The sequence below is a fragment of the Octodon degus genome, unplaced genomic scaffold (genome assembly GCF_000260255.1).
Source record: "Octodon degus isolate 3935 unplaced genomic scaffold, OctDeg1.0 scaffold00223, whole genome shotgun sequence".
NCBI lineage: Eukaryota > Metazoa > Chordata > Mammalia > Rodentia > Octodontidae > Octodon > Octodon degus.
In genome coordinates this window covers 277,343-287,383 of record NW_004524799.1, presented here as the reverse complement: position 1 = coordinate 287,383, position 10,041 = coordinate 277,343, and the positions used below count along the sequence as shown (strand labels likewise).

General features: G+C 44.9%; 1 protein-coding gene across 1 annotated transcript in view; it reads right to left on the bottom strand.

Annotated features, from left to right (window-relative positions):
* Window positions 1-348: 348 nt before the first annotated feature.
* Window positions 349-10,041, bottom strand: part of CUNHXorf36 (chromosome unknown CXorf36 homolog) — a 74,377-nt gene continuing 64,684 nt past the window's right edge. The window contains exons 4-6 of the mRNA XM_004645302.2: window positions 6,129-6,417; window positions 1,569-4,797; window positions 349-1,537 (exon numbers count right to left, since the gene is read on the bottom strand). Of these exons, the coding sequence (XP_004645359.1) occupies window positions 4,457-4,797; window positions 6,129-6,417 (630 nt within the window). The 3' untranslated portion in view covers window positions 349-1,537; window positions 1,569-4,456. The remainder of the gene's footprint in view (window positions 1,538-1,568; window positions 4,798-6,128; window positions 6,418-10,041) is intronic.

Sequence of the window (10,041 nt, the reverse complement as noted above, 5' to 3'; positions counted from 1 at the left end):
AAGGAGAAGGGATAGGGGAAGGGGAAGGGGAAGGAGAAGGAGAAGGAAGAGAAGGAGAAGGAGGAGGAGGAGAAGGAGAAGGAGAAGGAGGAGAAGGAGAAGGAGAAGGAGAGGGAAAGGGAGAGGGAGAGGGAGAAGAGGAGGAGAGAAAGAAGAGGAAGAAGAGGAAGAGGAAGAAGAGGAAGAGGAAGAGGAGGAGGAAGAAGAGGAGGAGGAAGAGGAGGAGGAGGAAGAGGAGGAGGAGGAGGAAGAGGAAGAGGAAGAGGAGGAGGAGGAAGAGGAGGAGGAGGAGGAAGAGGAGGAGGAGGAAGAGGAAAAAGAAGAAAAGAAGAAGAAAGAAGAAGAAAGAAGAAGAGAAAGAAAGAAAGAAAGAAAGAAAGAAAGAAAGAAAGAAAGGTAAATCTAAGCCAGGTTTAGTGGCCAACACTAATAATTTCAGCTATTTAGAAGGCTGAGGCAAGATTATAAATTTGAGGCCAGACTGGGCAAAGGACTCTGTTAACTTTTTTTTTTTTTAAAGGTTGGAGATATAGCTTATGGGTAGAAGTCTTGTGGGTTCAATCCCCAGTATTGTACTTGGAAAAAGAGAAAAATACTTTAATGCCTCCAATCAAATTCTAGGGGACAGAGAACACAAGATATTAATCTTGTTCTGACACTGGAGTGTTGACTCACCTGTCTCCTGGTGGGCACTATTCTTGGGGAAGTGGCTCTGTCCTTCCTGCACACAGCCAGTATAATCTATGAACAGTGTTAAGTGAAAAGGGCGAGGAGCACAGTTATTGTCCTTAGTAAGAACATTTTCTTAGCATCTGCTTTGTGTCCTATGCTGTGTTGCTATGGGAATACAGAGTGCCACATTTGAGAAGCTTCCAACTGGATGGGAGGGTAGGACATAGATTGTTCTGGGTTACTCTTGGGAATAGCTTCAAATGGGATACAGACCTGTGGCCCAGAAGTTCAGACAAAAGACTCTGGAGACTTCTTGTTAAGCAAAACTCAGGGTCAGGATAAGACCCAGAGAGTCTTCAATGATGCATGGAAACTTGTCAATGCAGGAAAGACACTCAGTCTTGGATAAGGATGCAGCATGCACTCCTCCATGTCAGGCTTTGTTTTTGAATGAAACACAGTAGACTGGAGTTGAGAAGGGTTGCAACATGGGTTCTCTGGAAGCACATACTAAGATGGACACCAGAGTGTGTATCAGTTTCTTGAGTGCTATAGCAAATTACTACAAGGTGTGTGGCTCAAAACAATAGAGATTTATTTTCTCACAGTTCTAGAGGTCAGAAGTCTGAGGTTATGTTTGCTGGGCTGAGATCAAAGTGTTGTGAAATCCAACTGGAAGGACAGAGGACATACTGAATTCAGGGTTACGCTCCTCTGGGCACTTTGGAGGACACTCTGTCTCCTGCCTCTCCCAGTTTGTGGTGGCAAGCTGGATTCCCTAGCTTGTGGCCAAATCACCTCAATCTTGGCCTCAATCTTTATATCACTCCTCTTCTGTCTTCAAACTCTCTCTCTCTCTCTCTCTCTCTCTCTCTCTCTCTCTCTCTCTCTCTCACATAAGGACACATGAGGTGGCATTCAAGGTCTACCTGTTCTGTCCAAGACAAAATCCTTCTCTTATAACCCTTAAATTAGTCACATCGTTTCCCTTATGAGTCAATCCTCGCAGGTAAGTTCTGAGGATTAGGATTTAGTCATAGTTTTGAGGGAAGGTCTCCATTCAGCTCACTACAGGGTGCAAGATGTTTAACAAGGATCTGTAAGCCTTCTTACAACACCTGTAAGAAGAATGCAGAGGCAGTAGATGGGTGGGGTAACTTTAGACTATGGTACAGGCCCAGCAGAGTCCTGATAAACTCAGTGGGGATTTCTGGAATCAGAACTTCCTGCCAGAGCTGTATCTTGGTTAGCTAAATGGCTCTTGGCCAAACCCAGTCACTAGATATGGCTATGTCCTAGGAAGGGTATGACCTTGAGCTGGGTCACAGAATGGCTGAGGCAGAGGCTAAAGAGGCTGACAGCTGAAGCTGCCCACTGGCCACTTTCCCATGCTGAAAAGAGAAGTGTTACTTAAAGATGGACCTGGGCAGCTCTGCTCTGGGTCCACCAGAGGGAGGGAGTAGCAGAGAGTGTTAGCAGATGGCTGTGGCGGGGGACAATAGCCCCTGAAGACAGTGCCTCAATGGAGCCTGTGTTCTTCAGCCATGTTGATAAGAGCAAATGTCTTCTCCGTCATGAAAGAGCATGAGAAAAAGAACTCTGTGGCCTCCAGATCCCGTGAAAATCCACTAGCTGGGAACCATTTCTAGGCCATTTCCAAGCACATGTGGGCCCCACGTGACATCTATCTGCCCTTCCTTAATTCTTGGCCTGTACTGCCGATGTGAACACAGCTGCACAAATACAGAGTTTGATTATAATTTATACTAAAAACAAATCTCCCAGCAGCCACAGGGTGCTTGCTTAGGTGGTTTTCTTCTTTGTTTTCTCCCAGAACTCTGTCAAGAAGGACTTAAAATCTTTTTCCTGATTCAGGAGGGGCCTGGAGCTGCACTTCCTGTCTAGGGTCAGCAGCTCCAGGCTGCACAGTGATTTTGAAAGAATATTCCTCAGAGTCTCAGGTCTGGAAGCAAGGTCTGGAGGGCTATGCAGTGGGCACACACAGTGGAGGCTTTCAAGGAGGGTTAGATCATGTCCCATAAAAGGACCACTTTCTCAACTCCCTGGGGACCTCACTCAAAGTTCCTCATCCCATGGAAGCATCCTGTAAAGGAAGAACCCCCGGACCTATAGAGATGCGCTGGAGCCTGGCTCATACACCAGAGGAGCTCTGTGGCAACCCTTATTCCTCTGTGGGGTTGAGGGTCTAGAGAGTGTGGCTACCTAGAAGGACAGAGAACAGACCACATTCAGGGCAGAGGGAGGAGGCATATGACTGTGCGAGTGAGAAGGGTGATCAGACATTAACCCCCAGGCCCATGGGGGAGGCAGCTATTTCCATGACTGGCAGGGAACGGAAGCCCGCTAGTCTACAAACCTGGCCTGTCATCCTCACTGTCCCGGAGCAGTGTCTGAAGCAATCAAAAGGCAAACCCAAAAGGCAACCCAGCACACAAAATAGGACTTGTTTGGGGCATTCCATCTTTAAATGCAAGTCAGGAGACTAGAACTGGAGTGTGAGAGTCAGAGGCTGATGGAGAAGAAAACAGAGTGCAGTGGAAGCTCTTGGACTGTTCCAGCAAGTCGTGCTTCCACCCTTGCTCTCAGTTTCCCCATCTACATAGTGAGGCCCACTGAGCCGAAAGTTCTGACCTTATAGGTGAGGATTCAGAGGTAGAAAAGAGGAGGTAGACTGAAAGGTCCCTGGGGGTAGAGGGCTGGCAGGGAGGCTGGCAGAGCCCTAGAAGAACCCGCCACAGTACTGCTCCTGGGGCTGATAAGTGCATACATGCAGGTCCACAATCGACATGAACAAATATTGCATTTAAAAGGTATAAGGTAAACTAACCATTGAGGAGAATATGTTCTATTAGCTGACCTTGAGAAAATAGCTTTACACTGACCAGGGAGGCCAAATTTGAATGGAAATTCTCATTGACTCTAAGGAGTTGTGCATTGGCCCACATGTCTGGACAGAGGTGAGCCCTGGCCCCAGACTGTGGCTATAGTGAGACGTTCTGCCACTCAGGGAGCACAACCACCTCTGTGCCCCAAGGACTGGGCTTTGAAATCTGCCCTTGTAAGGCCACATTCCCCAAGACCTGTTCCTGCTGCCTACTGAGTACAGCTGGGTCACTAAGAGGACTCCTCTGGTGGCTGGCTTTGCCTTGAGGACACCCTGGCAACCTCTCTTCCCTGGCTTCCTCTTCTTCCCTGGGGTCAGACTGCAGCATGACTTAGGAGTTGAGCTTTGCTTGCCCACTCTTTGTCTTTCTCACAGGCATGTCCCCTAAGAACGTACATACTGTGTACTCCTGGCCTGACAACCACTTAGTCAATGATCTGAAACAATAACCTGGCCCCTGTTGACTCCTCTTCTCTTAGCCTTGGCTCTTTCCTGAATGCTGAGGCATCTCCTACCTCAGCAGGGGGCAAGAACATGTGTCCTAGGCCCCTCACATCTTTCTGTTCTTTCACTATCATTGACAGTGTGGTAGCAAATAGGGGAAATTGAGGCTCAAAGACACCATCAGAGTGGCCACACAGGGCCTTCTGATGCCTGCCCTTTGGTTCTGCCATGATGTTCCAAGCCAAATGGGGCAAACATGCTATGCCACACAATTGCTTCCCTAGTTCAAGTGTTTCTCAGTCCCTGAGAAATGAATATGTTTCTCATAATGTTTGCAATGAAGCTGCTACTTTGAAACTGGCAGCAGCCCAGTGGGTGGGGGCTGGGAGGAGAAAGGGTGAAGTGTCCTCTTGGGCAAGCAAGGGTTCCAGATCCTCAGTATCTATCATTGTACTTGCAGTCTGGGTAGCGGTAGGCAAATGTAGGGTTACAGGTTCTCAGGGGCCTCAAGATGTCCTTCAGTTGGCTGGCAGCCTGGAAAACCTCTGGGTCTGGGCGGGAGCTCTCCCCACAGTGAGCCACAGCTGAGTCTATCTCCTCTTGCACGGGGGAGGGGAACCGCCCCTGGAGAAGTTGAGGCAGCAACTGCTGACACACCAACACCAGGGTGTGTTTCTCGGGGATGGTGTCACAGGAGGGTGGCTGGGCTTGGCAGCCAGAAACCAAGCAGCTAAAAATGTCTTGGTTCTCTCTGGTCCTGGTGGTGATTTGGCTGCCTGGAAAAGAAAAAAAAAAGGAGAGAAAGGAAATATCACACACCCTATGACCCCCTCTCCCTGGGAGAAAGCACTGATAATTAGACTTGCGGGGGGAAGTAGATTGGTCTCCCCACATTTCCCTGTCACCAGGAGATTAAGGGTCTAAGGGCACAATGGTCTCTTCTGACAACACAGAAGGAACTCTCTCTGCTATGATAAGTTAAGCACTGAACTTGGAAAATCCACTTATTCTTACCAGGAACCAGGCTATAATTATAGGAATTATATTCATATTGTTATTCTCTAATCTTTACTACATTAGGGAACTCAGGAAATTATTAGGACTGGTTTCATTTGGTCCTTTAAAATATAAAACCAGGAGGGCTGAGGATATAGATCAGCAGCACAGTGCTTGCCTGGCAAGTGCAAGGTCCAGAGTTCAATTTCCAGTACCCCCCAAAATAAGTAACTAACTAACTAACTAACTAACTAACTAACTAACTAACTAAATAAAATAAAATCAGGAAAAATAACAGGTAATCTAGAGTATGCAGATTGGTATGGAAGTGATATTCAGTGATTTATGTAGCTAGAATATTATAGAATCAGTCTGAGTTTTTTCTTACTTGATTCTACTTAATGAAGGTGAATCAGGAAATAAATAAGTGTGGCTTAATTTCTCTGTCTTTGTAGACTTCATATATTAAAATATCAGAAATCAGGAAGAAAATCCTTTGTCCTATTATTGAGCTTTGAAAATCTGATCACCATGAGAATGGGGATTTTAAAGGGTTCTAAATGCTGTACAAGCTTTTGTACATAGTGAGAAACATGATTCACTCATGCATCTCATTCAGTTCCATAGTTTTAAATTTGAAAACATTATGAAAAGCAAATGTGCCAACATGGATTGTAAAATGTACCAGTGAATCAGCCAGATATTTAAGTGTTAGATCAAGGCTACATCTGTCTGATGACAAAGGCTCTGAGGAGCAGATAGGTCCAGGCATTGTGTGTGTGAGCAGGACCAGGGCAGGTCCCGGGCCACACAGTCCCAATTACACAACAGCACTGCCTTAGAAGGGTACAGTTGGGGATGTGCCACTATGGATAATGCCCCTTGTGGACAAGGACAAATTCACTTCCCCTTTGGAGCTAGAGCTGGAGCACAAATTCAGAGGAGGGTGAGGGACATTTTAAAGGACATTGAAAACTCCCTCAGCTTAGATTGCTCTCATTGTGACATACAGAGACTGAAAAGGCCAATAGCGTCACCCTAGGTCACCCCTCCTTAGCTGCTGTAACCCTGACATTCTCCTTGACAGCTGAGCCAGGCCCATGCTGCGTACCTTCCTGCTTGTCGATGACACCCAGAGCGCTAGCATCCCGGATGAACAGATGCCCATTGTTAAAGATGCCAAACATGCCAGCATCAACATGGGTGAAGTAGAAGAAATAGTTCAAATCGTTGCTCCTTAGGGACTCCAGGACACCAAGGAGCTGGTAGGCAAGGTCTGCTGCTCGGTCAGGGGGTGCGCCGTAGAATTCCTGCAGTGGCCTGGTGCTGGTGCTGACGAGGAGTCTCCCACAGGAGCCCAGGTACTTGGGCAATGGCCAGCCCTCCGCCCCAGGGAAGATCTGCCAAGCCGAAAGGAGCAAGCATTAGCAAATAAGTGAGAAAAATCTCATGGTGATAGCTCTCCCTCTCCCTCTCATGGAACGTACACAAGAAAATCAGCCTTCATAGGCATCCCTGGTTTCAAAAACCATTGGAAAAGTGTCTCTTCATCTTTTTTTATACCTTCTGGGACATAACAATACCTCTCCCCTTATTTTATTGTTGTCTATGGAAAGATTTAGGAAGACGGTTGTTCTCATTTTGGTGCAATGCATTATATTTTAACATTTTTAAGAAGGGTATAGAAATGTTAATGGACCTGCTATGATTTTCAATGATATCTAGACTTCAGAGGAATACATTTAAATGTTGTACCATTGAAAAAAAAAACCCAGGAATAATATTTGAGATTTCACAGCTATGTCTTCTTAGGAAGAAGCTAAGGGAAAGAATTACTGATTGTAAGAAAAATACTTTTAAAGAATAACAGTGCAAGCTGGGGGCAGTGGCATGTGCTCATAATCTCATCTGAGCTACAAGGATTCCTTGAGCCCAGGAGTCTAAGACCAGTCAGGGCAGTATAACAAGCTCCCTTCCCTACTCTCAAAAACAAAACAAAAACAAACAAACAAACAAACAAAAACAAACCAAAAAATTAAAGTAACAGTGCAGTTTTTTGGTTCTTGGTTAGGAAAAAAATCACGAGGATGGTCCTCAGGTAATTTAAGGCTCTCAATGTCTAAGTCCTTTTCCTTCCACCCGTGGGCAAATCTATCTGGCCGGGGTGACTGCATATTCACAGAGGCGCCTCAACTGATTGGAACTTTCCAGAAGACTTAACACTGTGGGCCTAGGGAAGCACAGCTTTGTCTGACTTCTTGTCAGAGGCCTAAACTTCTCCGTTGGTGACACAACAGAGGATAGGGAGTACTGGATGATTTTTCTTGACCGCTAAATAAAGCAGTTGTACCTAGCATGGTGTTTCTTTCAACTATGGGGAAAATAACCAAAACTATAACTACCAAGTACTCTTTCCCTTATTCTCCTTCTAATAGAAATAAAAGTGGACTGAGGGTATAGTTCAGTGGTATAGTGCTTGCCTACCATGAAAAAGGCCCTGGGCTCCATCCCCAGCAGTGCAAAAAAAAAAAAAAAAGTCATATTTCTTTGATAATTTTCTGTGGTCTTCTTCCATTTTGACTCTCATTATGAAGTACCCATACCTGTGAGTTTCCTCTGACCAGAGGGGAACATTTACTGCTTTGTATCTTGATAGGCGATCCCAGGCTTGCTGTCACTGTCCAAATGTGCAGTCTCAGCTAAGCGTTTTGTATATGCCTGTGATCCCAGCACTCTTTGTGGCTGAGGCAGGAGGACTGCAAATTCAAGCACAGTCTGGGCAATTTATTAACTTGGTGAAACCCTGTGTCAAAATCAGTCAGTCGAGTCCTAGCCCAGGCATGATGAGTGTGTGGGAGAGCTTCCGGCTACCCTGTGCCAGTGGGAACTAATGGTCCCAGCCCAGGCACAGCATGGGTAAGACTCTATTCCACCCTGTTGAGAAGCCCCACATGACTCCATAGTACCCTCGACCCTGCCCACTGAGTAGGAATTTCTGCCACATTCGGGGAACCCCCAGATCCAGTCCTAGCTCAGGCCCAGTGAGTGTGTGGGAGAGCTGCCTCTCCCCCATACTGCACCTTGTCCCCTCCAGACTCAGCTCAGGCCTAGCCAACAGGCCTGGGTGAAACCATGCAGCTGCAATCCCTGCAGAAAGTGTAGGAGACAGAACCACCCAGCTAGTCCAGGAGCAGAACATCCTGCCAGAGGGGCACAACAGGTTCACCCCCAAGGGGAGCAACAGGAAAGAGCTGAGCACAGCAGCCAGACCCAAGACAGGCACAGCTGGATAAATCCAAACTTTGTAGATCTGCACCTGAACTTCAGTAGGTGCTAAGGTTATAACTGCAACAAAGATCTACAACAAAGGTCAGAAGACAGTGCTACACAAAATGATGAGAAGGAACAAAATGCAATCTCAGAACCCAAGCACACAATAACAAGTGCAGAGAACATTAACAGAGAACAAATTGGGAATCACACAGCTGAAAGCAAAGAATCAATGGCTTCTGAAATAAACAAACAGCTGCAGAAAGGTATAGAGGAACTCAGATTGGAAATGAAATAAGAAATCCCTGAATTAGTAACATCAGCAGTAAAGAATCAAATACAGAAACATGGAGGAAACCCAATGTCCACACACAAAAAGTGCAGAGGACACGAGCTTGGTTCAAATGTATGAATTAACAGCGTGGAGAGTAAATAAGCAACAGCAGAAAGTCATAGAGGATCTCAGAGTGGAATTCTTTTCTACTAGCTCAGCTCAAATGTACGAATTAATAGCATCGATAGTAAATAAACAACAGCAGAATGTTATAGAGGAACTCAAAGTAGAATTGTTTTCTGAAAAAAAAAAGAATTCTCAGAACTCATAGCATCTGAAGTAAAGAATCAACTACAGAAACATAGGGAAACCCAATCTGAAAAAAACACTGTAGTGAAAGAATTAGTACCTACATCTAAAGAGGACATTGATAAAAAAAATAGAGGAGGTTAGAAAAATGACAGATTCCTTGAATGAGCAATATAAGAAAGAAATATATCGCATGAAGCGGACTCAAAGAGATATAGAGGAAATTAAAATCTCAATCACAAGCTTGCATAACCGTTTAAGTGAAAGTGAAGACAGTTTCAGATCTTGAAGATGCTGGTGCAGCTAGTGAAAAGGTAACAAAGGATCTCTTAAAAACAACTAGGATGCAGGAAAGAATAATCCATCACCTGCAGGATGATGCAAAGATGAGCAATGTGAGACTAATAGGTATCAATGAGAAAGAAGGAGTCAATACAAATGACATTAAAAAAACATGGGCAGAAGTAATAGCAGAAAACTTCCCAAATATGAGGAAACAATCTGACATTCAGGTAACAGAAGGACACAGAACGCCAAGTAACCATAACCCAGTGAAAAACACACCAGACATGTAATAGCCAAGATCCGAGAAATTCAGCACAAGAATAATCTACTGAAAGCCATTAGAGAAAAGAAGCAGATCACATTCAAGGAAAAACCCATCAGAATTATGGCCGACTTCTCTTCACAAACCATGCACGCAAGAAGAGCATGGAGCAGAGTACTTCAGGTCCTCTATGAAAACAAATTCCAGCCCAGACTACTATACCCTGCAAAACTCTTTCAAGTTTGATAGAAAAGTAAAATACTTTCATGACAAATAATATCTAAAGAATTTCGTGATGACAAAGCTACAGAGGCTACTGAAAGATGTTCTAGAGAGGGACCAAAATGTCCCAAACTCCACCAATGAGATGAGAAGCAACAAACTAAAAAAGGCAAGCAATTAAACACAGGAGAAAAAGGAGTAAATGACAACAGGTAAATAACGTGTCAATCATAAGTCAATACATCTCAATTCTAACCACCAATGTAAATGGACTCAATTGACCATTTAAGAGAAATAGATTGGCACAGTGGATTAGGAAACAAAATTCAACAATATGCTGTATACAAGAAACACATTTAACTCATAAAGACATTCATAGGCTGAAAGTCAAAGGATGGAACA